This window comes from Somniosus microcephalus, unplaced genomic scaffold, assembly GCF_052327205.1.
Source record: "Somniosus microcephalus isolate GS21.2 unplaced genomic scaffold, FLI_Smic_1.0 unresolved_chr6, whole genome shotgun sequence".
Classification (NCBI taxonomy): domain Eukaryota; kingdom Metazoa; phylum Chordata; class Chondrichthyes; order Squaliformes; family Somniosidae; genus Somniosus; species Somniosus microcephalus.
In genome coordinates, this window is record NW_028225184.1 from 21,828,818 (window position 1) to 21,856,566 (window position 27,749).

General features: G+C 45.8%; 1 protein-coding gene across 1 annotated transcript; it reads right to left on the minus strand.

Annotated features, from left to right (window-relative positions):
- Window positions 1–203: 203 nt before the first annotated feature.
- On the minus strand, window positions 204–27,749 carry LOC147087115 (NACHT, LRR and PYD domains-containing protein 3-like). Its single transcript, XM_085978203.1, has 8 exons — window positions 27,578–27,749; window positions 27,418–27,483; window positions 5,255–7,028; window positions 2,397–2,483; window positions 2,037–2,207; window positions 1,495–1,665; window positions 1,185–1,352; window positions 204–1,013 (listed from the first exon to the last, which is right to left on the minus strand). The coding sequence occupies exons 1-8, from the start codon at window positions 27,681–27,683 to the stop codon at window positions 926–928; spliced, it is 2,631 nt and encodes an 876-aa protein (XP_085834329.1). The 5' UTR covers window positions 27,684–27,749; the 3' UTR covers window positions 204–925.

Genomic DNA, 27,749 nt, shown 5'->3' on the forward strand with positions numbered 1-27,749 from the left:
TGTTCATGACTTTCAGATACTTCACCGGATGCGGGCGAGACCTGGTACATTATCTTGCATCTGGATTTCGTCAGTATTACCTTGACATCTCACTTTCAGTTTTCAAGTTCATTGTTGCATTGATAATTTAAGTTTGAACAAATAGCCTTTAAGACCTTTAACCAATGCCCGTTGATATTTAAACCAATGTCTCCTTCAGCAAAGGTATCCTTTATTTTGTTTTGCCGTTTCCTCAATCGATATATAGTTACACAAAATCTGATACATATTTTATTAATTCATATGTATTTAATTTCTACACTTAGTCTCTTGATTTGTTCTGCTCTTCCCGCTGCCCATCTCATCAGCCCCTCTGATCCATTGGTTACTCTTCATTCAGCCTGATCCCAGTTCCAACGATTCCCCCGTCCTGTCCTTTTCCTCGAAGTTCCGATTCCCACTCTCCAGGGGATCATTTCCACTTTCTTAGCGGGGCGATAAAGTGGCTTTAGCGGATCAGGTGTGAACCCGCACAGGTTCACTTCCCAGCAAGGCACTGGGGACTGATAATGACCGCGGACCCTGGGTAATGTTACCCCAAACCCAGGAATACCGATTGCAACCGTCAGCGTCCCACTGCAGCCCAGACTGAGCCCCACTCTGGGCCCTTCCTGTCTGTACATTTCCCCAGTGCCCCATTGGGGAACATTCAGCCTCGGATGTCCTGCAGAAGCAGCAATGTGGGGCTGGGCGGCTGAGTCTCGTGTCCCTGTGGCTGGGGCTCTGACTTAAAAATGGGAGATGATGCCCGCTCAGCTCGAGCTGGAAACCCTTAAAGGGGCCGATAGGATTTAAACCTGGAGCGCGGCCACTTAAAGAGGAGGGGCAGAATATCGGGCAGAAATGGTCATATAATGAGTCCAGTGATGGTCATCAATTGAAATGTTCACACATCCACACTCAGTCCACGTCTTGTTCCCTGCAGCAACTCCAGCTGTTTCTTTCCATTGGAACTGAAATGATTATCTCTCAGCCTGAAACATATTAAAGATTAAACAGGGATTAACCAGTTTCCACAACAGTGTAAATAGCAGGGTGACTGGTGTTATTATTTAATAATAAATACAGGGAAATATTACCCGTAAAGGTGATGGAATCCCATTTATATTTTACCTACCATCTGAAACATGAACACAAACACTCACCAGATCTTCTCCAGGCTCCCGCAGTTCAGTATGAGGTGGCGGAGAGTGGCGACAGATCGGTCTGTGAAGGAGTTTGATCCCAGGCACAGAATCGCCAGTGACTGAATTGTACTGAGAGCGGAAACGAGATCTTCGGTACAAGAATCTGTAAACCCATTATTATCCAGACTGGGATCAGAGAGAGAGATATAAAAAGAATCAAAGTAAACCTCCAGAGTTTATTAATAACACAATGACTGATAGTAATAATAATGTACAGTGTCAGAAATCCAGTTATCATAAACACAATCTCACATAGTCTGCTACTTACTCCAGTTCCTGTATTTTACAGTCCGGGTTCATCAGAGCCCCAGACAGTAGTTTCACTCCTGAATCGCCCAGTTTATTAGAACGTAAGGACAGAACCGTCAGTGAGCAGGTTGTATTGATAATGGAGGCGAGGTCCGCGGCACAAGAAGCTGTGAGACCGACATCATCCAGCCTGGGCGTCAAAGAGAGTAATACATCGAATTAGTGTTGATGTAAAAAGACTACTGAGCACTTGGTTTGGGTATAAATCAAGACTTTAATCAACTGTTTCACAACCGTGAGATTCTAGTTCCATCACTAGTTCCTGGTTACAAAAACGTCCTGAGCAAGCTGGGCCCACGCCCGATACTTATACTCCTTGGACGGCGCCACCATCTGGCCGCACAGTGTTATTTCATGAGTCATTTCTCCATGAATGATAAGATTCATGGCAAGTGTACTTCCCCATTGTTTCCTAATAACACTATTATGGATATTCATAATAATGTACATTGTCACGCATCCAATTATTATAAACATAATCTCACACAGTCTGTTATTTACCGCAGTGTCTGTATTTTACAGTCCGGGTTCCTGAGAGCCATAGACACAAGTTTCACTCCTGAATCTCCCAGTTTATTATAACCCAAGTACAGCTTCGTCAGTGAGCGGTTTGTAGAGAGAGCGGACGCGAGATCCTCGGCACAAGAATGTATGAGACTGTTATTATCCAACCTGAGGATCAGGAGAGAAAGAGATGAGAGAGGGGAGATCCCAAGGGCAGATCCCAAGTTAAAATTCATAAAACTATTACATATACTACTAAAAATGTACAGTTTATTAATAACACTATTACAGATACTAATAATAATGTACAGTGTCAGACACCCAGTTATAACAAATCTCACACAGCCTGGTACTTACCACAGTTCCTGTATTTTACAGTTCGGGTTACTCAGAGCCGTAGACAATAGTTTCACTCCTGAATCTCCCACTGTGTTGAAACTCAGTCTAAACACAAACCGACAGAGAGTGAGAGAAATAAACTGAATCAAGCCCCGGTTCATTTATAAGTTTTTTTCTCTTTTGGATATTACAGGAAACAGAAAGTAAACTTCAGGAAGTTTAAAACCAGATTTTTCTGTCACTGGCAATGAATAACACTCTGTCCAACTCCCCATATAATCAGGGACGGTCAGTAAATGCATTTTTTAAATAAAGTGCTGTCTGTGTGAAGCCCTTAAATGTCCCTCAGCCAGGTTTCATTTCCTGATGATTAACCTCCTTGAGCTCGGTGACCGGCCCCGTCAAGTTGGAGAATCTAGTCTCATTTCTGCTGTTCTTTAACTGACGGATTTAATGGGATTGGGGCGATTTTCGCGGAAATAAATTATACAGGGTGAATTTTTGAGGAGGTAACAAGGAGGGTAGATGAGGGTAGTGCGTTTGATGTAGAATATATGGATTTTGGCAAGGTTTTTGTTAAGGATCCACATGGCAGACTGGTCACGAAGTTGAAGGCCCATGGGATATAGCACAAAGTGTCAATTTGGATTCAAAACTGGCTCGGAGACAGAAAGCAGAGGGTAATGGTTGATGAGTGTTTTTGTGATTGGAAGGCTGTTTCCAGTGGGGTTCCGCAGGGCTCAGTACGGGCTCTCTGGCTTTTTGTGGTATATATCAACGATCTTCACTTGAATATAATGGGTATGATTAAGAAGTTTGCAGATGATACTAAAATCGGCTGTGTGGTTGATACTGAAGATGGAAGCTGTAGACTGCAGGAAGATATAAATACATTGGTCAGGTGGGCAGAACAGTGTCACATGGAATTCAATCCGGAGAAGTGTGAGTTAATGCATTTAGGGAGGGCTAACAAGGACAGGGAATACACATTAAATGGTAGGACACTGAGTATTGTAGAGGAACAAAGGGTCCTTGGATTGCATGTCCACAGTTCCCTGAAGTTAGCCGGCCAAGTAGATAAGGTGGTTCAGGAGACATATGGAATGCGTGTCTTTATTAGTAGTGGCATAGAATACAAGAGCAGGGGGCTATGCTTCAACTGTATATGACACTAGTTAGGCCTCAGCTAGAGTAATGCGTGCAGTTCTGGTCACCACATTACAGGAAAGATGTGATTGCACTAGAGGGTACAGAGGAGATTTACAAGGGTGTTGCCGGGAATGGAGCATCTTAGCTATGAGGAAAGACTGGATAGGCTGCGTCTGTATTACTTGGAACAGAGGAGGCTGACTGGAGACCTTATTGTGGTGTACAAAATTATGATAGCATAGATAAAGTGGATTGAAATGACCTATTTCCCTTAGCAGGTCAAAATCCAAGGGGCCCAGATTTTAAGTAATTTTTGGAAGGTTTACAGGGGATGTGAGGGGAAATTTCTTCACCCAGAGAGCTGTGGGGGTCTGGAACTCACTGCCTGAAAAGCTGGACTAGGCAGGAACCCTAACCACATTTATAACCTACTTGGTTGTGCACTTTGCATGCTCTAACCTGCAGGGTAACGGAGCAAGAGCTGGGAATTGGGATTAGGCTGGATAGCTATTTTTTGGCCGGCGTGGACACGATGGGCTGAAATGGCCTCCTTCTGTGCTGTAACTTTCTATGACTCTATGATTCTGTTACATGAATCCCTTTACTTTATACTCTGTGCATTATATTAATCTGTATAATATCTCGGGGTGAGTTATATTGTCAAACATTGCTAACTGCTGCTGTAATGTCCCCCAGGATTTTATGTAACAAGGAGAGTTTCTTCTGTCCCGTTACAAGTTTTAAATGTCGTTGTGCTCCTAGTTTATAGGGGAGGGGAGTCTCTCACTTTATTTCCCATTAAACTGGCTCTGCATTTATTTCAGGTGTCACTGGCCCGACAGTTTCTGGGGAATTTTTGTAAGTTCCCTTCCGATGCGGGACCTCACACATAGGGCGCGGATTATGGGGAATTCCCGGGTTCACTGTCCCCGGTTTCCCCAGGAGCCACCCGCTGTCTGCGAGGCCCCAAAGCTGGCCGGTGTGTGTCTTTACTCCGGGACTCATACCCCACAACCTGTTAGATTGGAACCTTTTTAACAGAATTTAGCTCCCAAACGTCACTGAAGCTTTGGCCTGGATTCGAAGCGTGTGGCCAGAATCCACGACCCTCTGACTCAAAGGTGCGAGTGCTGCCAGCTGGGTGAAGAGAAGGTGAATAACTTGGCGAGTGTTAAGGGCGGTTTCATTGATGAGTTAAGATAACATACTGACGTCCTTCGGGGAACGCTCCGCTCGCCCACTGGCGGGTCACTGCCCGAAAGCTGTGCTTTGCTCTTTCTTACTCAATGTTTGGTGTTTCTGCTCCCCTTTCCTACACACGTTGACATTCCGGTGACTGTCACTGACCCCTACAACTTGGGATGAGCGTGTGATGCTCTGACTAAAGGACTGCTGCAATTAGCAGCCTCTACAATGGAGGTATCTTAGGTAGTGAAAAATAGCAATAAATCTGATTTACTGTAAGTAAATTATCAGACTCTCAGTGACCTGTATTTGCTGATCCGATAAAGGTTGTAAAATCCCTATTTGTTCACAAGCATGCATTTTAGATTCTCCAGTCCTTAGGGAATTATTGACCGATCCTCTTATATAATTGATCATATTTGTGTTGTATCTACTTCTCTCTGGTTTTACTGAACTGTTTGTTTCCGTTCATTATGGAGCAACAAAACAATCCCTAACTGTTCTACAATTCGCCCAACAGTTAGAGGCAAATAAACAGTTACCTCAACTCCCGGCATTTGTGAAGTACGGGTCCCAGCCGTTGGAGTCCTTCACACTGAAGGTAACAATATCCGAGATCGAGCTTTTTAATTGTATCACAGAGCCCAATGACATGAGACAGGACTGCACAGTCAATCGGGGTGAGTCGCAATCCGCTAAATCTAATTGTCTTCACAGATCCCACTGTGGTCTGAGCCAGTGCTGTATTCTGAGATTCAAACAGATAGTGGAATGTGTTCAGGAGGGTCCTTTTACCAGTTTCACTCGATGTGTTTGCAATCTGGTCTTCAATATTTTCCTTCACCCAGTCAATCACTCGGCAGGTGGTTTGATGAAGAAATGAACCCAGAAACTCCTCCAAGGGTCGAGCTGCCTGTGTGGAGGAGAGACCAGCAACAAAACGGAGAAATATCTCAAATCGCCCATCTTCCTTGCTGTGGGCTTCTCTAAGGAGTTTCAGGATGTCCCCGGGATCTGGAGTCAGGAATTGTGCGAGTGCGGCTACAAACTCTTGGATGGTGAGGTGTGGGAATGTGAACACCACGCTCTGGGCAGAATCATCTCTCTCCAAAAGTTCCATCATGAACCCAGACAGGAACTGGGAAGGTTGTAGATTGTACTTGATCAAATCTCCATTTCTAAACACAATCTTCTTCTCTGAGACTCCTGAGAATGCCATCTCACCAATCTTCAGTAACACATCTCGGGGGCTTTCAATCTCTCGGCCATGGTTTTTCAGAATATTGTGAATATAGTAGGAATATAGTTGGGTGATGGTCTTGGGAACTCGCTGCTGCTTCCTGTCTCGTTGTTTAAAGAATGGTCCCAGTGACAGACCGAGGATCCAGCAGTAGGAAGGGTTGTAACTCATGGTGTACAGGATCTCGTTTTCCTCCACATGCTTGAAAACAGCTGCTGACACCGTCTGATCTTCAAAGAACTTGTTGAAGTATTCCTTCCTTTCTTCACCAACAAATCCCAGGATTTCAGCCCAGACACTGATGTGAGCCTTTTCTAATAAATGTAATGCAGTGGGGCGGCTGGTCAGTAAAACTGAACATCCTGGGAGCAGCTTGTGCTGTATTAAACTGTACACAATGTCAGAAACTTCACACCAGTCTTCAGGATCTGTGCACCTGTGCTGCGGTTCTGTATTTCTCCGATTGTCAGAAAAATCGATGCTCTCCTTGAATTCATCCAAACCATCGAATATAAACAGCAATCCCTCTGGGTTCTTCCAGAGCTCTCGCAGATTATTCCCAAAGTAAGGATACAGATCCAGTATCAGATTCCTCAGGTTTATTCTACAGGTAATAGCGTTTAAGTCCCGGAATTTAAAGCTGAAAACAAATTGGAAGTGTGGGTATATTTTCCCAGTCGCCCAGTCATAAACAATCTTTGGTACCATTGTTGTTTTTCCAATCCCTGGGACTCCGCTCACTGCTGCTGAACTCCCAGAATTGGATCGCCAGAAGATAGCCTTCATTTTCTTGATGAAAATGCCTATCCAGGAAAAACTGCTGTGGAACAATTGATCAGTTCGGATTTTCTCCAGCTCTCTCCGGAGATGTTTCTTTCTCCACTCTTCATGGTCTCGGCCTCTTGCCAGCAGTTCATGTTCTACAAGTATCCGATCTCGAACAGTAGAAATGACCGTTAGCTCAGTGTATCGATCAACCAGCTGGAAATTCATAACCTTCTCCTTTATTAGGATAGTGTTCACTCTCAGTGTTTCAGTTTGTACCCGGAGTGTTTCCTTGTGTTTCTGTTGAACACCTTTAATTAGAACAGACAGAAAGTGGTTTTTAGTATTAGTTACATATTTATGAAACGACTTCTAAATTATATTTTGCATTGCAGTGAAGATTCGTGAAACAATTAAATCATAAATTCAATAGATTCGGTGCAGAACATTACCACGCAGTGAATGGCTGTTGTTACCTGGGCGAGGATGTAAAATGGGCGCTAACGCATTAGCCACCCAATACAATCCACTTCCAATATTGCCTTCTATAATCACTAAGAAATGATTCAACTGTGCACCTGATTCGAATACTTACTAAAATAAAGATTTGGTTAAAATGTCACATTTCCCTTTGATGATTATTACACAGAATTACATCGAATTGCTTAGAATATAACGCAAAAAATCAGCCCATTCAGCCCATCTCCACCATTCCGGGGTTAGTTCTCCATTCGAGCCTCCTCCCATCATTCCACATATTGCTCTAGTAGCATAATCCTTTATTTCCTTCTCCCTCATATGCTTACCTAGCTTACCTCTAAATGCATCTATACTATTCGCCTCAACTACTGCCTGTGGTAGCGAGTTTCACGTACTCACCGTTCTCTGTGTAAAGAAATTGCTCCCGAATTCCCTATTAAATGTCTTTATAATGATGACCTCTAGTTTTGTTATTTCAAAAAGTGGGATTATTCGCTCTCTATCTAATCTCTCAAAATCTTTCATAAATTTAAAGCGCTCTATTAGGTCACCCCTCAGCCTTTTCTTTACAAGATAAATGCCACCCAGCCTGTTGATCCTTTCCTGATATGTATAACCTCGCAGTTCTGGTATCATCCTTGTAAACCTTTTTGGCACCCTCTCAAATGCCTCAATATCCTTTCTATAATATAGTGACTGGAATTTTAAACAGTACTCCAAGTGTGATAAAATAATGTTCGATACAAGTTTAGCATAACTTGTCAACTTTTCAATTCTATCCCTGTAGAATTATGCCCAGTGACTGTTTTTCTTTGTAATGGCATTAATAGCCAGCGACCACACTTATAATGATTTGTGTATTTGTTCTCCCAGATTCCCATCCTCCTCTACCCCATTTTGATTCTAATTACCCAAGTACTGTGTGACCTCCATATTTTTCTTCACAAAATGTAATAACTCACAATTATCTATGTTGAAATTCATTTGGCAATTATATGCCCATTCTGAAAGTTTATTAATATCTTCTTTTAAGTTATTGCAGTCATCCACGTTATTTAATATTCACCCGCCCCACCAAGTGTGGTGTTTTGTGTAAACTTATAAATTATGTTATGATTTTAAAGTGTTAATCGTAAATCTAATTTGTGAACAACTGTGAGCCCAGCACTGATCCTTGTAGGACCCCACGTTCAGCCACTCTGTGTAGCTAACTGTTACCTGCAGTCATTGTTTTCTGTCTTGCAGGAGCTTGCTGTTCATTCTGATGCTTATCCCTTGACTCCGTATTCTCTGCCCTTATTCATTGATCTGTATATGTGGTATCTTATCGAAGGCCTTTTGGCAAGCTAGATAAATTACATCTACTACATTAACCTCGTCTACTCTCGCTGTTATCTTTTCAAAGAATTCAGTGAGATTGGTCAAGCAAGAATTTCCATTTTGAAATCCAGGCTGTTATTATGTTTTTGGTTTCTACATTCTATTTTCTCCCTTATTTGGGATTCCATTATCTTCCCTGTAAGCGATGTCAAGTTGACTGGTCTATAGTCTCCTGGAGATGTTCTGCCTCCCTTCTTCAATGTAGATATAACATTAGTTATCTACCAGTACTCTAGCACTACAACTTTCTCTAAATAATTATTAAATAGGTATAATAGTACCTCAGCTATCTCGCCTGTAGAGACTTTATAATACACAGATGCAATTCGTCCAGACCAGGCGTTTGATTCTCCTTGAGTTAGATTAATTTAAGAAGATAAGTCATAAGAGCTGGAATAGGGCATACAGACTTTTGAGCATGTTCCAACATTCACAACGATCATGCCTGAAATTCTACATCAACTCCACTTGCCTGCCCTATCCACATATGCCTTGATTCCCTTTGTGCCAGAAATCTACCTATCGCAGCCTTGAGTATATTAGGCGACTGAGCATCCACAGCCCATTGAATTAGAATTCCTAAGATTCACAACTCTCTAATGAAGACATTCTCCTCATTTCAGTCTTAATTGGCCGAGCCCTTATTCTGAGACTATGCCCCCTAGTTTTAGACACTCCAGCCAGGGGAAAATAACTCTCAGCATATAGCTTGTCAAGCCCTCTATGCAGGTTATACGTTTGCTTGAGGTCATCGCTCATTCTTCTAAAATTCAGATACTATATGCCTATTCTGCACAATATTTCGTTGTAAGACAGCCCTTTGATCCCAGGAATCAATTTAGTCAATCTAGCAACCCTCCAAGGCAAGTTTATCCTTTCTTAGGTAAGTAGAACGAAACTGTACTCAGTACTCCTATTTTATTATATAAACGGTTATATAAATTCTAATATTGTCTCCTGATGTCATGTACCCCTGACACTTCTCTCGAGTAATTACTGAAGATATTTAATTATTCAATAATTCTGCTATGCCGATAATATAGATCCTGAACTGTACTATAGACATCTCACGATTCTGGTTATATGGAAGCTTTGGCATCTAGTGAAGTGTTGTCCAAATGAATATCCCTGAGTATCCATTGGTGTTACCCACATGCACTATTTTTAGTAGCAAATGCCGTATGCCACAACATAGACAAATGTGCTTCCCCTGTATATTTACATAACAATCATCTACCACCATTCATTGCAAAACTTTGCAGTCTCTGGGGACAATTTTGGCTTTGGGCGATGGTGTAAATTGGGTGACTTAGAATGAGCTGCACATTATACACCATGTCCGTTTCCAATTACCTCGTGCAATGGGCAATCAGTTCGATATCCTCTACTTTACAGTGCCGCCCAAAATTGAAGCCATTCCCTCTCATTGTCATCAAACTTGCACCATTGGATTGCTGCCATCAATTTCTCATCACATCACTGCGGCTTCTAGGCATTTGACCAGCAGTTGCCAGCGCTGCTTTGACTGCAGCAGGGTAGTTGCTGAGAATATTGTCTCGCACAACGAGACCCACCAGATCTGTCTTGCTCTCCATCAATGCGAGGCTGCTTTTCCTCCACCATAATGCGCCCTGCTGGAGTTCCTAATTCTTGGATAGTCTTGCATTCCTCTGCTGTCTGTAGCGGTTACTCCAATTGGTTAAGCTGACCATGATGACAGCTCCCCTCTCCATACAATGTAAATGAAATTTTCATGTTGCTGTAGACTGGCGTTTTCTCCCATATAAGAAACTATTTTAGTTATACGCACCCACGGGCGTAAAGCCTACACCACGATCAAAATATTCTGATAGGCTGCTTTTCTTCTCACCACCTTTGCCTACATTCCACAGAACGGGTTAAATTAGTCATGCATAAACCGTGTTACTGTGAGGACGGTGTCTCACTTTTTATTGATCAATCAGAATGAAATGTTCCACTTGTGGCTTGTGGGTAATGTACTGAACAATTCTGCTCTAGGGATGAACGTAGGAATGCTCCAGTTTTATAACTTTCTGAAGGAATAGAAAATACATTTTTGGGTGTCACAGGGAAAGGGAATACGGTAAATGTACAGGAGTTCCATCATTACTGTACAGGCCTTCGGCAGGCAAACTGGGATATGATGTTTACTGGGTGACGTACAGAATGAGAATGTGCAGAAGTTACACTGTTATTGTATCAGGTGTTTAGGTTAGTTATCTGGGGTATGGTGTGCAATTAGAGTCCATTGATTGCAGCAAGAATGTTATTTGCATTATCTTTACAGAAGGGAATAATAAGATAATATATATCTGAACTTTAGGCTGAGAAAAGGGCGAGGGTGTTGGATTTCTTTCTTTTGCAAGGGTGCATTGAAAAAAATGGAATGGAATTCACAACATTAATGCATGGTAATAGTGGGCAGCACGGTGGCATAGTGGTTAGCACTGTTGCCTCACAGCGCCAGGGACCCGGGTTCGAATCCGGCCTCGGGTGACTGTCTGTGTGGAGTTTGCACATTCTCCCCGTGTTTGCGTGGGTTTTCTCCGGGTGCTGCGGTTTCCTCCCACAGTCCAAAGATGTGCGGGTTAGGATGATTGGCTATGATAAATTGACCCTTAGTGTTAGGGGGATTAAATATGTGGGGTTACGGGGATAGGGTGGGATATGTGTTGGTGTAGGGGTTTCCGGGGATCGGGTGGGATATGTGTCAGTGTAGGCTCGATGGGCCGAAATGGCCTCTATCTGCACTGTGGGGTTTCTGTGATTCTGTGATAATAGATAAAACTGAGAACGAATCCAGGACTATGACGGGAAGCATGATTGGATTTTACACCAAAGGAGCGGGGAAACCAGTTACCAGGGAAGGATTAATGAAAAGCTCATATAATCAGGGTCAAGAGACAATTGGGAGTCTTTTTACTTTAATTGCGGGGTGAAAAACAGGCGATAACGGTTAGAAAACCCGTTTTGCAACTCGCTCGACTTTCATTTCAACGTCGTATTGAAGCTTTCTTTGTAAAATTTAATTTTGCAATTTAAAAAAATCTGTGGATTGGGTAAAAACAAACTCCAGAGTTAAGTACTATTCTCTGTGCCCACGCTGTCTGTTTAACTGCCACTCACAAATACCATTGTCCACACATAAATGTCCGATTATACGCTAATCAATGCAACTAAACATGTAGCATGCAACAATTGCAGACGGCTATTTCTGTGCTTTGCAGTAATAATATTTATTTTTAAATTTTCTGCCTCGTTCTCCATAGGTGATCCACTATAGAATTCCAGGGCTACATCTGTCCCTTTCCCATCCACAAATTGAATTCAAGTTACTGTTTTTAAAGTGGAAAGTTAAAATGTCTATGCGGCATATGGTTTATATCCTGGCGGTGAGTATGTGCAATCACAGAGTATCCGGATCCTGCCAGGTGTGTATGGGGGTTCCCAGTTTATCAGGAAACAGCCAGGTGTGTATGGAGTTTCACATATGTATCGCGATCCTGCCAGGTATGTGTGGGGTTTCACAGTATCTCAGGATCCTGCTAGGAGTGTACAGAGTTTCACATTGTATCGGGATCCTGCCACGTGTCTATGGGGTTTCACAGTATATCAGGAACCTGCCAGGTGTGTATGTGGTTTCACAGACTATCAGGATCCTGCCATTTGTTTAAGGGGTTTCACAGTGTATCAGGTTTCCGACAGGTGTGTATGGGGTTTCACATTGAATCAGGAACCTGCCAGGTGGGTATGGGGTTTCACAGTGTATCAAGATCCTGCCGGATATGTATGGGGTTTCACATTGAATCAGGATCCTGCCAGATGTGTATGGGGTTTCACGGCGTATCAGCGTCCTGCCAGGTGTGTATGGGGTTTCAGTGTATCAGGATACGGCCAGGTGTGCATGCGGTTTCACTGTATATCAGGATCCTGCCAGATGCGTATGGAGTTTCGCATTGTATCGGGATCCTGCCTGGTGTGTATCGGATTTCACAGTGTATCGGGATACTTCCAGTTTTGTATGGGGTTTCACAGTGTATCAGGATCCTGCCAGGTGTGTATGGGGTTTCACAGTGTATCAGGAACCTGCCAGGTGTGTGTGGTGTTTCACAGTGTATCAGGAGCCTGCCAGGTGTATGTGGGGTTTCACAGTGCATCATGATCCTGCCAGGTGTGTATGGGGTTTCACAGAGTATTTGGATCCTGCCAGGTGTGTATGGGGATTCACGATGTATCAGGGTCCTGCCAGGTGTGTATGGGGTTTCACTCTATTAGGATCCTGCCAGGTGTGTATGCGGTTTCACAGTGTATCAGGATTCTACTAGGTTTGTATGGGGTTCCACAGTGTATCAGTATCCTGCCAGGTGTGTATTGGGTGACACAGTGTAACTGGATCCTGCCTGTTGTATATGGGGTATCACAGTGTATCAGAATCCTGTCTGATGTGTATGGGGTAACAAGGTGTATCAGGATCCGGTCAGGTGTGCATGGGGATTCACAGCGCATCAGGATTATGCCTGGATGTGTATGGGGCTTCACAGTGTATCAGAATCATGCCAGGTGTGCTTGGGGTATCACAGTGTATCAGGATCCAGACAGGTGTGTATAGAGTTCCACAGTGTAGCAGGATACAGCCAGGTTTGCATGGGGTGTCACAGTGTATCAGCATCCTGCCAGGTGTGTAGGGGTATCACAGCATATCAGGATCCTGCCAGGTGTGTATGGGGTTTCACAGTGTATCAGGATCCTGACAGTTGTGTTTGGGGTTTCACATTGTGTCTGGATCCTGCCAGATTTGTCTGTGCTTTCACACGTTATTAGGATCCTGCCATGTTTGTACACATTTGACAGTGTATCAGGATCCTGCCAGGTATGTATGGGGTTTCAAAGAATATCAGGATCCTGAAATTGTGTGTATGGGGTTTCGCAGTATATCAGGATCCTGCCAGTAATATCACAGAAATCACAGAAATCACAGAAACCCCACAGTGCAGATAGAGGCCATTTCGGCCCATCGAGCCTGCACTGACACATATCCCAATAGCCCCTACACCAACACATATCCCACCCTATCCCCGTAACCCCACGTATTTAATCCCCCTAACACTAAGGGTCAATTTATCATAGCCAATCAACCTAACCCGCACATCGATGGACTGTGGAAGGAAACCGGAGCACCCGGAGGAAACCCACGCAAACACGGGGAGAATGTGCAAACTCCACACAGACAGTCTCCCGAGGCCGGATTTGAACCCGGGTCCCTGGCGCTGTGAGGCAACAGTGCTAACCACTAGTCCACCGTGCTGCCTAATATATGGGGTTTAACACTAAATCAATTCCGGCCTTGTGTCTATGGGGTTGCACCGTCTATCAGGAACCTGCCAGGTGTGTATGAGGTTTCACAGTGCATCAGGAACCTGCCAGGAGTTTATGGGGTTTAAGAGTGTATCACGATCCTGCCAGGTGTGTATGGGATTTCACAGTGTATCAGAAACCTGCCAGGGGTGTATGGGGTTTCAGAGTGTATCAGTTTCCTGCCAGGTGTGTGTGGGTTTTCACAGTGTATCAGGATCCTGCTAGGTGTGTATGTGGTTTCACAGTGTATCAGGAATCTGCCAGGTGTGTATAGGGTTTCACGGTGCATCAGGTTCCTGCCAGGTGTGTATGGGGTTTCACAGTGTATCAGGATCCTGCCAGGTGTGTATGGGGTTTCACAGTATATCAGGATCCTACCAGGTGTGTATGGGGTTTCACAGTGCTTCGGGATCCTGCCAGGTGTGAATGGGGTTTCACAGTGTATCAGGATCCTGATAGGTGTGTATGAGGTTTCGCTGTGTATCAGGATCCTGCCAGGTGAGTATGGGGTTTCACAGTGTATCAGGATCTTGCCAGTTGTTAATGGGGTTTCACAGTGTATCATGATTCTGCCAGGTGTATATGGTGTTTCAAAGTGTATCAGGATCCTGCCAGGTGTGTATGGGCTTTCACAGTTTATCAGGATCCTGTAAGGTGTGTATGGGTTTTCAGTGTATCAGGATCCTGCCAAGTGTGAATGGGGTTTCACAGTGTATCAGCATCCTACCAGGTGTGTATGGGGTTTCAGTATTTCAGGAACCTGCCAGGTGTGTACTGGGTTTCAGAGTGTATCAGGATCCTGCCAGGTGTGTATGGGGTTTCACAGAGTATCAGGATCCTGCCAGGTGTGTATAGGGTTTCACAGTGTATCAGGATCCTGCCAGGTGTGTATGGGGTTTCACAGAGTATCAGGATTCTGCCAGGTGTGTATGGGGTTTCACAGTGTATCAGGCTCCTGCCAGGTGTGTATGGGGTTTCACAGTGTATCAGGAGCCTGCCAGGTGTGTATGGGGTTTCAAAGTGTATCAGGTTCCTGCCAGGTGTGTATGGAGTTTCACAGTGTATCAGGATCCTGCCAGGAGTGTATGGGGTTTCTCAGGAAATCAATTCCTGCCAGGTGTGTATGGGGCTTCACAGAGTATCAGGACCCTTTCAGTTGTGTTTGCGGATTCACAGTTTGTCAGGACCTGCCAGGTGTGTATGGGGTTTCACATTTTATCAATTCCTGCCAGGTGTGTATGCGTTTTCACAGTGTATCAGGATCTTGCCAGGTGTGTATCGGGTTTCACAGTGTATCAGGATCCTGCCAGGTGTGTTTGGGGTTTCACATTGTATCAGGATGCTGACATGTGTCTGTGGTGTTTCCCATTCTGTCTGGATCCTGCCAGGTTTACATGGGGTTTCACAGTTTAACAGGTTCCTGCCAGGTGTCTATGGGGTTTCTCGGTATATCAGGATCCTGCCAGGTGTGTTTGTGGGTTCCCAATGTATCAGACCATGCCTTGTGTTTATGGGGTTTCTCAGTGTCTCAGGATCCAGCCATTACTGTATGGGGTTTCACAGTAAATCAGTTCCTGACTTATCTCTGTGGGATTCCACCGTCTATCAAGATCCTTCCAGGATTTTATGGGTATCACAGTGTATCAGAATCCTGCCATGTGTGTGTGGGCTTTCACAATGTAATCATGATCCTGCCAGGTGTGTATGGCGTTTCACATTGAATCAGGATCCTGCCAGGTGTGTATGGGGTTTCACACTATTTCAGGATCCTGCGATGTGTGTATGGGGTTTCACAGTGTATCAGGGTCCTGCCAGGTCTGTTTGGGGGTTCACAGTGTAAGAGGATCCTTCCAGTTGTGTATGGAGTTTCACAGTGTATCAGGATCCTGCCAGGTATGTATGGGTATTCACAGTGTATCAGGGTTCTGCCAGGTGTGTGGGGGGTTTACAGTGTATCAGGAACCTGCCAGCTGTGTATGGGCTTTCACAGTTTAACAGGATCCTGCCAGGTGTTTATGGGGTTTCAGTTTGTATTAGGATCCTTCCAGGTGTAATGTGGGTTTTCTCAGTGTATCAGGATCCTGCGAGGTATGTATGTGGTTTCAAAGTGTATCAGGATCCTGCCAGGTGTGTATGGGGTTTCCAAGTGTATCAGGATCGTGCCAGGTGTGTATGCGGTTTGACAGTGTATCAGGAGCCTGCCAGGTGTATGTGGGGTTTGACAGTGTATCAGGATGCTGCCAGGTGTGTATGGGGTTTCACTGTGTATCAGGATCCTGCCAGGTGTGTATGGGGTTTCACAGTGTATCAGGTTCCTGCCAGGGGTGTATGGGGTTTCACAGTACAGCAGGATTCTTCCAGGTGTATTTTTGGTTTCACAATGTATCAGGCCATGTCTTCTGTGTATGGGGTATCACAGTGAATCAGGATCCTGCCAGTAATGTAAGGGGTTTCATATTAATCAATTCCTTACGTGTGTCTAAGGCGTTCCACTGTCTATCAGGATCCTGCCAGTTGTGTATGGGGTTTCACAGTGTATCAGGATCCTGCCAGGTGTATGTGGGGTTTCACAGTGTTTCAGGATCCTGCCAGGTGTGCATGTGGTTTTGCACTGTGTCAGGAGCCTGCCAGGTGTGTATGCGGTTTTTACAGTGTACCAGGATCCTGGCATGTTTGTATGGGGTTTCACAGTCAATCTGGATCCTGCCAGATGTGTATGTGGTTTCACAGTGTATCAGGATCCTGCCATGTGTGTATAGGGTTTCACAGTCTTTCAGGATCATGCCAGGCGTGTTTGGGTTTTCGCAGTGTATCTGGTACCGGCCAAGTGTGTATGGGGTTTCACAGCATATCAGGATCCTGCCAGGTGTATTTGTTGTTTCACAATGTATCAGGCCATGACTTCTGTGTTTGGGGTTTCACAGTGCATCAGGATCCTTCCAGTAATGCAAAGGGTTTCACAGTAATCAATTCCTTACGGGAGTCTAATGGGTACCACAGTCTATCAGGATCCTGCCAGTTGTGTATGGGTTTTCACAGTTTATCAGGATCCAGCGAGATGTATGAGGGGTTTCACAGTGTTTCAGCATCCTCCCAGGTGTGTATGGGGCTTTACAGTTTATCAGGGTCTTGCCAGGTGTGTATGGTGGTTCACAGTGTATCAGGAACCTGCCAGGTGTGTATGCCGTTTCACAGTGTATGAGGATCCTGCTAGGTGTGTATGTGGATTCAGAGTGTGTCAGGGTCCTGCCACGTGTGTGTGGTGTTTCACAGTGTATCAGGATCCTGCCAGGTGTGCATGGGCTTTCATAGTTTAACAGCATCCTGTCAGGTGTGTATGGGGTTTCAGAGTGTATCAGGATCCTGCCAGGTGTGTGTGGGTTTCACAGTGTATCAGGATGCTGCCAGGTGTTTATGGGGTTTCACAGTGTATCAGGATCCTGCCAGCTGTGTATGGGGTTTCACAGTGTATCAGGATCCTGCCACGGATGTGTGGGGTTTCACTGTACATCAGGATCCTGCCAGGTGTGTATGCGGTTTCACAGTGTATCAGGATGCTGCCAGGTGTTTATGGGGTTTCACAGTGTATCAGGATCCTGCCAGCTGTGTATGGGGTTTCACAGTTTATGAGGATCCTTCTAGGTGTGTATGGGTTTTCACAGTGTAGCAGGATCCTGCCAGGGGTATATGGGTATTCACAGTGTATCAGGGTTCTGCCAAATGTGTGGGGGGATTTACAGTCTATCAGGATCCTGTCGGTGCGTATGGGCTTTCACAGTTTAACAGGATCCTGCCAGGTGTTTATGGGGTTTCAGATTGTATTAGGATCCTGCCAGGTGTAATGTGGGTTTTCTCAGTGTATCAGGATCCTGCCAGGTGTGTATGTGGTTTCACAGTGTATCAGGATCCTGCCAGGTGTGTATGGGGTTTCCAAGTGTATCAGGACCCTGCCAGGTGTGTCTGGGGTTTCACAGTGTATCAGGTTCCTGCCAAGGGTGTATGGGGTGTCACAGTACATCAGGATCCTGCCAGGTGTATTTCTGGTTTCACAATGTATCAGGCCATGTCTTCTGTGTATGGGGTATCACAGTGAATCAGGATACTGCCAGTAATGTAAGGGGTTTCACATTAATCAATTCCTTACGTGTGTCTAAGGGGTTCCACAGTCTATCAGGATCCTGCCATTTGTGTATGGGGTTTCACAGTGTATCAGGATCCTGCCAGGTGTATGTGGGGTTTCACAGTATAACAGGATACTGCCATGTGTGTGTGGGGTTTCACAGTTAATCAGGATCTTGCCAGGTGTGCTTGGAGGTTCACAGTGTATCAGGATCCTGCCAGGTGTGTATGGGGTTTCAAAGTTTATCAGGAACCTGCCAGGTGTTTATGCGGTTTCACGGTGTATCAGGATCCTGCCAGGTGTGTATGGGGATTCACAGTTTATCAGGGCCCTGCCAGGTGTATTTGTGGTTTGACAATGTATCAGACCATCCCTTGTGTGTATGGTGTTTCACAGTGTATCAGGATCCTGCCAGTAATGTATGTGGCTTCACAGTAAATCAATTACTGCCTTGTGTCTATGGTGTTCCACCATCTATCAGGATCCTGCCAGGTATTAATGGGAGTTCACAGTGTATCCGGGTCTGCCAGATGTAAGTGGGGTTTCACAGTGTATCAGGATCCTGCCAGGTGTGCATGGGCTTTCACAGTTCAACAGCATCCTGTCAGGTGTGTATGGGGTTTCAGAGTGTATCAGGATCCTGCCAGGTGTGTGTGGGTTTCACAGTGTATCAGGATGCTGCCAGGTGTTTATGGGGTTTCACAGTGTATCAGGATCCTGCCAGCTGTGTATGGGGTTTCACAGTGTATCAGGATCCTGCCAGGTGTGTATGGGGTTGCACAGTGTATCAGGATCCTGCCAGGTGTGTATGGGGTTTCACAGTGTATCAGGTTCCTGCCAGGGATGTGTGGGGTTTCACTGTACATCAGGATCCTGCCAAGTGTGTATGCGGTTTCACAGTGTATCAGGATGCTGCCAGGTGTTTATGGGGTTTCACAGTGTATCAGGATCCTGCCAGCTGTGTATGGGGTTTCACAGTTTATGAGGATCCTTCCAGGTGTGTATGGGGTTTCACAGTGTATCAGGATCCTGCCAGGGGTATATGGGTATTCACAGTGTATCAGGGTTCTGCCAGGTGTGTGGGGGGATTTACAGTCTATCAGGATCCTGCCAGGTGTGTATGGGCTTTCACAGTTTAACAGGACCCTGCCAGGTGTTTATTGGGTTTCAGATAATATTCGGATACTGCCAGGTGTAATGTGGGTTTTCTCAGTGTATCAGGATCCTGCCAGGTGTGTATGTGGTTTCACAGTGTATCAGGATCCTGCCAAGTGTGTATGGGGTTTCCAAGTGTATCAGCATCCTGCCAGGTGTGTATGCGGTTTGACAGTGTATCAGGATGCTGCCAGGTGTGTATGGGGTTTCACTGTGTATCAGGACCCTGCCAGGTGTGTCTGGGGTTTCACAGTGTATCAGGTTCCTGCCAGGGGTGTATGGGGTTTCACAGTACATCAGGATCCTGCCAGGTGTATTTCTGGTTTCACAATGTATCAGGCCATGTCTTCTGTGTATGGGATATCACAGTGAATCAGGATCCTGCCAGTAATGTAAGGGGCTTCACATTAATCAATTCCTTACGTGTGTCTAAGGAGTTCCACAGTCTATCAGGATCCTGCCATTTGTGTATGGGGTTTCACAGTGTATCAGGATCCTGCCAGGTGTATGTGGGGTTTCACAGTGTTTCAGGATCCTGCCAGGTGTGTATGGGGTTTTACAGTGTATCAGGATCCTGCCAGGAGTGTATGTGGTTTCACAGTATAACAGGATACTGTCATGTGTGTATGGGGTTTCACAGTTTATCAGGATCTTGCCAGGTGTGTTTGGGGGTTCACAGTGTATCAGGATCCTGCCAGGTGTGTATGGGGTTTCACAGTTTATCAGGAACCTGCCAGGTGTTTAAGCGGTTTCACGGTGTATCAGGATCCTGCCAGGTGTGTATGGGGATTCACAGTTTATCAGGGTCCTGCCAGGTGTATTTGTGGTTTGACAATGTATCGACCATCCCTTGTGTGTATGGTGTTTCACAGTTTATCAGGATCCTGCCAGTAATGTATGTGGTTTCACAGTAAATCAATTACTGCCTTGTGTCGATGGTGTTCCACCATCTATCAGGATCCTGCGAGGTGTGTATGGGAGTTCACAATGTATCCGGGTCCTGCCAGGTGTAAGTGGGGTTTCACAGTGTAGCAGGATCCTGCCAGGTGTGCATGGGTTTTCACAGTTTAACAGCATCCTGTCAGGTGTGTATGGGGTTTCAGAGTGTATCAGGATCCTGCCAGGTGTGTGTGGGTTTCACAGTGTATCAGGATGCTGCCAGGTGTTTATGGGGTTTCACAGTGTATCAGGATCCTGCCAGCTGTGTATGAGGTTTCACAGTGTATCAGGATCCTGCCAGGTCTGTATGGGGTTGCACAGTGTATCAGGATCCTGCCAGGTGTGTATGGGGTTTCAAAGTTTAACAGCATCCTGTCAGGTGTGTATGGTGTTCCACCATCTATCAGGATCCTGCCAGGTGTGTATGGGAGTTCACAATGTATCCGGGTCCTGCCAGGTGTAAGTGGGGTTTCACAGTGTATCAGGATCCTGCCAGGTGTGCATGGGCTTTCAGAGTTTAACAGCATCCTGTCAGGTGTGTATGGGGTTTCAGAGTGTATCAGGATCCTGCCAGGTGTGTGTGGGTTTCACAGTGTATCAGGATGCTGCCAGGTGTTTATGGGGTTTCACAGTGTATCAGGATCCTGCCAGCTGTGTATGGGGTTTCACAGTGTATCAGGATCCTGCCAGGTGTGTATGGGGTTGCACAGTGTATCAGGATCCTGCCAGGTGTGTATGGGGTTTCACAGTGTATCAGGTTCCTGCCAGGGATGTGTGGGGTTTCACTGTACATTAGGATCCTGCCAGGGGTGTATGCGGTTTCACAGTGTATCAGGATGCTGCCAGGTGTTTATGGGGTTTCACAGTGTATCAGGATACTGCCAGCTGTGTATGGGGTTTCACAGTTTATGAGGATTCTTCCAGGTGTGTATGGGGTTTCACAGTGTATCAGGATCCTGCCAGCGGTATATGGGTATTCACAGTGTATCAGGTTTCTGCCAGGTGTGTGGGGGGATTTACATTCTATCAGAATCCTGCAAGGTGTGTATGGGCTTTCACAGTTTAACAGGATCCTGCCAGGTGTTTATGGGGTTTCAGATTGTATTAGGATCCTGCCAGGTGTAATGTGGGTTTTCTCAGTGTATCAGGATCCTGCCAGGTGTGTATGTGGTTTCACAGTGTATCAGGATCCTGCCAGGTGTGTATGGAGTGTCCAAGTGTATCAGGATCCTGCCAGGTGTGTATGCGGTTTCACAGTGTATCAGCATCCTGTCAGGTGTGTATGGTGTTTCACAGTGTATCAGGAACCTGCCAGGTGTGTATGGGGTTTCCAAGTGTATCAGGATCCTGCCAGGTGTATGTGGGGTTTCACAGTGTTTAAGGATCCTGCCAGGTGTGTATGGGGTTTTACAGTGTATCAGGATCCTGCCAGGAGTGTATGTGGTTTCACAGTATAACAGGATACTGCCATGTGTGTATGGGGTTTCACAGTTTATCAGGATCTTGCCAGGTGTGTTTGGGGGTTCACAGTGTATCAGGATCCTGCCAGGTGTGTGTGGGTTCCACAGTGTATCAGGATGCTGCCAGGTGTTTATGGGGTTTCACAGAATATCAGGATCCTGCCAGCTGTGTCTGGGGTTTCACAGTGTATCAGGATCCTGCCAGGTGTGTATGGGGTTGCACAGTGTATCAGGATCCTGCCAGGTGTGTATGGGGTTTCACAGTGTATCAGGTTCCTGCCAGGGATGTGTGGGGTTTCACTGTACATCAGGATCCTGCCAGGTGTGTATGCGGTTTCACAGTGTATCAGGATGCTGCCAGGTGTTTATGGGGTTTCACAGTGTATCAGGATACTGCCAGCTGTGTATGGGGTTTCACAGTTTATGAGGATCCTTCCAGGTGTGTATGGGGTTTCACAGTTTATCAGGATCCTGCCAGGGGTATATGGGTATTCACAGTGTATCAGGGTTCTGCCAGGTGTGTGGGGGGATTTACAGTCTATCAGGATCCTGCCAGGTGTGTATGGGCTTTCACAGTTTAACAGGATCCTGCCAGGTGTTTATGGGGTTTCAAATTGTATTAGGATCCTGCCAGGTGTAATGTGGGTTTTCTCAGTGTATCAGGATCCTGCCAGGTGTGTATGTGGTTTCACAGTGTATCAGGATCCTGCCAGGTGTGTATGGGGTTTCCAAGTGTATCAGGATCCTGCCAGGTGTGTATGCGGTTTGACAGTGTATCAGGATGCTGCCAGGTGTGTATGGGGTTTCACTGTGTATCAGGATTCTGCCAGGTGTGTCTGGGGTTTCACAGTGTATCAGGTTCCTGCCAGGGGTGTATGGGGTTTCACAGTACATCAGGATCCTGCCAGGTGTATTTCTGGTTTCACAATGTATCAGGCCATGTCTTCTGTGTAAGGGGTATCACAGTGAATCAGGATCCTGCCAGTAATGTAAGGGGTTTCACATTAATCAATTCCTTACGTGTGTCTAAGGGGTTCCACAGTCTATCAGGATCCTGCCATTTGTGTATGGGGTTTCACAGTGTATCAGGATACTGCCAGGTGTATGTGGGGTTTCACAGTGTTTCAGGATCCTGCCAGGTGTGTATGGGGTTTTACAGTGTATCAGGATCCTGCCAGGAGTGTATGTGGTTTCACAGTATAACAGGATACTGCCATGTGTGTATGGGGTTTCACAGTTTATCAGGATCTTGCCAGGTGTGTTTGGGGGTTCACAGTGTATCAGGATCCTACCAGGTGTGTGTGGGTTTCACAGTGTATCAGGATGCTGCCAGGTGTTTATGGGGTTTCACAGTGTATCAGGATCCTGCCAGCTGTGTCTGGGGTTTCACAGTGTATCAGGATCCTGCCAGGTGTGTATGGGGTTGCACAGTGTTTCAGGATCCTGCCAGATGTGTATGGGGTTTCACAGTGTATCAGGTTCCTGCCAGTGATGTGTGGGGTTTCACTGTACATCAGGATCCTGCCAGGTGTGTATGCGGTTTCACAGTGTATCAGGATGCTGCCAGGTGTTTATGGGGTTTCACAGTGTATCAGGATCCTGCCAGCTGTGTATGGGATTTCACAGTTTATGAGGATCCTTCCAGGTGTGTATGGGGTTTCACAGTGTATCAGGATCCTGCCAGGGGTATATGGGTATTCACAGTGTATCAGGGTTCTGCCAGGTGTGTGGGGGGATTTACAGTCTATCAGGATCCTGCCAGGTGTGTATGGGCTTTCACAGTTTAACAGGACCCTGCCAGGTGTTTATTGGGTTTCAGATAATATTCGGATACTGCCAGGTGTAATGTGGGTTTTCTCAGTGTATCAGGATCCTGCCAGGTGTGTATGTGGTTTCACAGTGTATCAGGATCCTGCCAAGTGTGTATGGGGTTTCCAAGTGTATCAGGATCCTGCCAGGTGTGTATGCGGTTTGACAGTGTATCAGGATGCTGCCAGGTGTGTATGGGGTTTCACTGTGTATCAGGATCCTGCCAGGTGTGTCTGGGGTTTCACAGTGTATCAGGTTCCTGCCAGGGGTGTATGGGGTTTCACAGTACATCAGGATCCTGCCAGGTGTATTTCTGGTTTCACAATGTATCAGGCCATGTCTTCTGTGTATGGGGTATCACAGTGAATCAGGATCCTGCCAGTAATGTAAGGGGTTTCACATTAATCAATTCCTTACGTGTGTCTAAGGGGTTCCACAGTCTATCAGGATCCTACCATTTGTGTATGGGGTTTCACAGTGTATCAGGATCCTGCCAGGTGTATGTGGGGTTTCACAGTGTTTCAGGATCCTGCCAGGTGTGTATGGGGTTTTACAGTGTATCAGGATCCTGCCAGGAGTGTATGTGGTTTCACAGTATAACAGGATACTGCCATGTGTGTATGGGGTTTCACAGTTTATCAGGATCTTGCCAGGTGTGTTTGGGGGTTCACAGTGTATCAGGATCCTGCCAGGTGTGTATGGGGTTTCACAGCTTATCAGGAACCTGCCAGGTGTTTATGGGGTTTCACAGTGTATCAGGATCCTGCCAGGTGTGCATGGGCTTTCACAGTTTAACAGCATCCTGTCAGGTGTGTATGGGGTTTCAGAGTGTATCAGGATCTTGCCAGGTGTGTATGTGGTTTCACAGTGTATCAGGATCCTGCCAGGTGTGTATAGGGTTTCCAAGTGTATCAGGACCCTGCCAGGTGTGTCTGGGGTTTCACAGTGTATCAGGTTCCTGCCAAGGGTGTATGGGGTGTCACAGTACATCAGGATCCTGCCAGGTGTATTTCTGCTTTCACAATGTATCAGGCCATGTCTTCTGTGTATGGGGTATCACAGTGAATCAGGATACTGCCAGTAATGTAAGGGGTTTCACATTAATCAATTCCTTACGTGTGTCTAAGGGGTTCCACAGTCTATCAGGATCCTGCCATTTGTGTATGGGGTTTCACAGTGTATCAGGATCCTGCCAGGTGTATGTGGGGTTTCACAGTATAACAGGATACTGCCATGTGTGTGTGGGGTTTCACAGTTAATCAGGATCTTGCCAGGTGTGCTTGGAGGTTCACAGTGTATCAGGATCCTGCCAGGTGTGTATGGGGTTTCAAAGTTTATCAGGGCCCTGCCAGGTGTATTTGTGGTTTGACAATGTATCAGACCATCCCTTGTGTGTATGGTGTTCCACAGTGTATCAGGATCCTGCCAGTAATGTATGTGGCTTCACAGTAAATCAATTACTGCCTTGTGTCTATGGTGTTCCACCATCTATCAGGATCCTGCCAGGTGTGAATGGGAGTTCACAGTGTATCCGGGTCTGCCAGATGTAAGTGGGGTTTCACAGTGTATCAGGATCCTGCCAGGTGTGCATGGGCTTTCACAGTTTAACAGCATCCTGTCAGGTGTGTATGGGGTTTCAGAGTGTATCAGGATCCTGCCAGGTGTGTGTGGGTTTCACAGTGTATCAGGATGCTGCCAGGTGTTTATGGGGTTTCACAGAATATCAGGATACTGCCAGCTGTGTCTGGGGTTTCACAGTGTATCAGGATCCTGCCAGGTGTGTATGGGGTTGCACAGTGTATCAGGATCCTGCCAGGTGTGTATGGGGTTTCACAGTGTATCAGGTTCCTGCCAGGGATGTGTGGGGTTTCACTGTACATCAGGATCCTGCCAGGTGTGTATGCGGTTTCACAGTGTATCAGGATGCTGCCAGGTGTTTATGGGGTTTCACAGTGTATCAGGATCCTGCCAGCTGTGTATGGGGTTTCACAGTTTATGAGGATCCTTCCAGGTGTGTATGGGTTTTCACAGTGTATCAGGATCCTGCCAGGGGTATATGGGTATTCACAGTGTATCAGGGTTCTGCCAGGTGTGTGGGGGGATTACAGTCTATCAGGATCCTGACAGGTGTGTATGGGCTTTCACAGTTTAACAGGACCCTGCCAGGTGTTTATTGGGTTTCAGATAATATTCGGATCCTGCCAGGTGTAATGTGGGTTTTCTCAGTGTATCAGGATCCTGCCAGGTGTGTATGTGGTTTCACAGTGTATCAGGATCCTGCCAGGTGTGTATGGGGTTTCACTGTGTATCAGGACCCTGCCAGGTGTGTCTGGGGTTTCACAGTGTATCAGGTTCCTTCCAGGGGTGTATGGGGTTGCACAGTACATCAGGATCCTGCCAGGTGTATTTCTGGTTTCACAATGTATCAGGCCATGTCTTCTGTGTATGGGATATCACAGTGAATCAGGATCCTGCCAGTAATGTAAGGGGTTTCACATTAATCAATTCCTTACGTGTGTCTAAGGAGTTCCACAGTCTATCAGGATCCTGCCATTTGTGTATGGTTTTCAAAGTGTTTCAGGATCCTGCCAGGTGTATGTGGGGTTTCACAGTGTTTCAGGATCCTGCCAGGTGTGTATGGGGTTTTACAGTGTATCAGGATCCTGCCAGGAGTGTATGTGGTTTCACAGTATAACAGGATATTGTCATGTGTGTATGGGGTTTCACAGTTTATCAGGATCTTGCCAGGTGTGTATGGGGTTTCACAGTTTATCAGGAACGTGCCAGGTGTTTATGCGGTTTCACGGTGTATCAGGATCTTGCCAGGTGTGTATGGGGATTCACAGTTTATCAGGGTGCTGCCAGGTGTATTTGTGGTTTGACAATGTATCAGACCATCCCTTGTGTGTATGGTGTTTCACAGTGTATCAGGATCCTGCCAGTAATGTATGTGGTTTCACAGTAAATCAATTACTGCCTTGTGTCTATGGTGTTCCACCATCTATCACGATCCTGCCAGGTGTGTATGGGAGTTCACAGTGTATCCGGGTCCTGCCAGGTGTAAGTGGGGTTTCACAGTGTATCAGGATCCTGCCAGGTGTGCATGGGCTTTCACAGTTTAACAGCATCCTGTCAGGTGTGTATGGGGTTTCAGAGTGTATCAGGATCCTGCCAGGTGTGTGTGGGTTTCACAGTGTATCAGGATCCTGCCAGGTGTGTATGGGGTTTCACAGTGTATCAGGCACCTGCCAGGTGTGTATGGGATTTCACAGTTTATCAGGATCCTGCCAGGTGTGTATGGGGTTTCACAGTGTATCAGGCACCTGCCAGGTGTGTATGGGATTTCACAGTTTATCAGGAACCTGCCAGGTGTGTATGGGGTTTCCAAGTGTATCAGGATCCTGCCAGGTGTGTGTGCGGTTTCACAATGTATCAGGATGCTGCCAGGTGTTTATGGGGTTTCACAGTGTAACAGGATATTGCCAGGTGTTTAAGGGGATTCGCACTGTGTCAGGATCCTGCCAGGTGTGTATGGAGTTTCACAGTATTTCAGGATCCTGCCAGGTGTGTTTGTGGTTTCACAATATATCAGGACATGCCTTGTGTGTATGGGGTTTCACATTGTATCAGTATGCTGCCAGGTGTGTATGGGATTTTACAGTGTATTAGGATCCTGCCAGGTATTTATGGGGTTTCACAGTGTATCAGGATCCTACCTGGTTTGTATTGGTTTTCAGAACTGATATGCGTGTTTTTTAATGGAAGTTAAAATGCAGCTGCAAATTTAAATAAACCTCTGAACACGATGTGCAATCGAACTTCCATCCGTGCAGTAGTTTTGGGGATTGACAAGCAATACAGCTGTTTAACCCAACCCCCTGAACGTCTGATACCGATTATCCATCAATCTTTAGACAAACGGATATGGGCACACTTTCAGAATTAAAATAAATTGTATAAAATGCCAAGTGCGTCACTTACCCTTCAGATGTTCGCCAACTTCAGTTAAACCTCGTGCGATATTTATGTTATCAAATTCATCAGCATCTGTTCAGATCAATTAGATTTCATGAAACCAGTTTTAATCAGTATTACAATCGTGTTTAAATATGAAATTAACCTCAGCGAGATTTTATCGTACCAAGTTCCTCCATTTCTTTCAATATTTTGTCCAACTTTGGTACCCCATGGCGCATATTCACAAAGGATTTCCACATCACCCTTCGGGCCCCAGAGCCTTTCTCCATCACTAAGTTTAGGAGAAGTTTGGAACTGTCCGCCCTGTTACCCTTCTCCACGAGCTCAGTCACTTT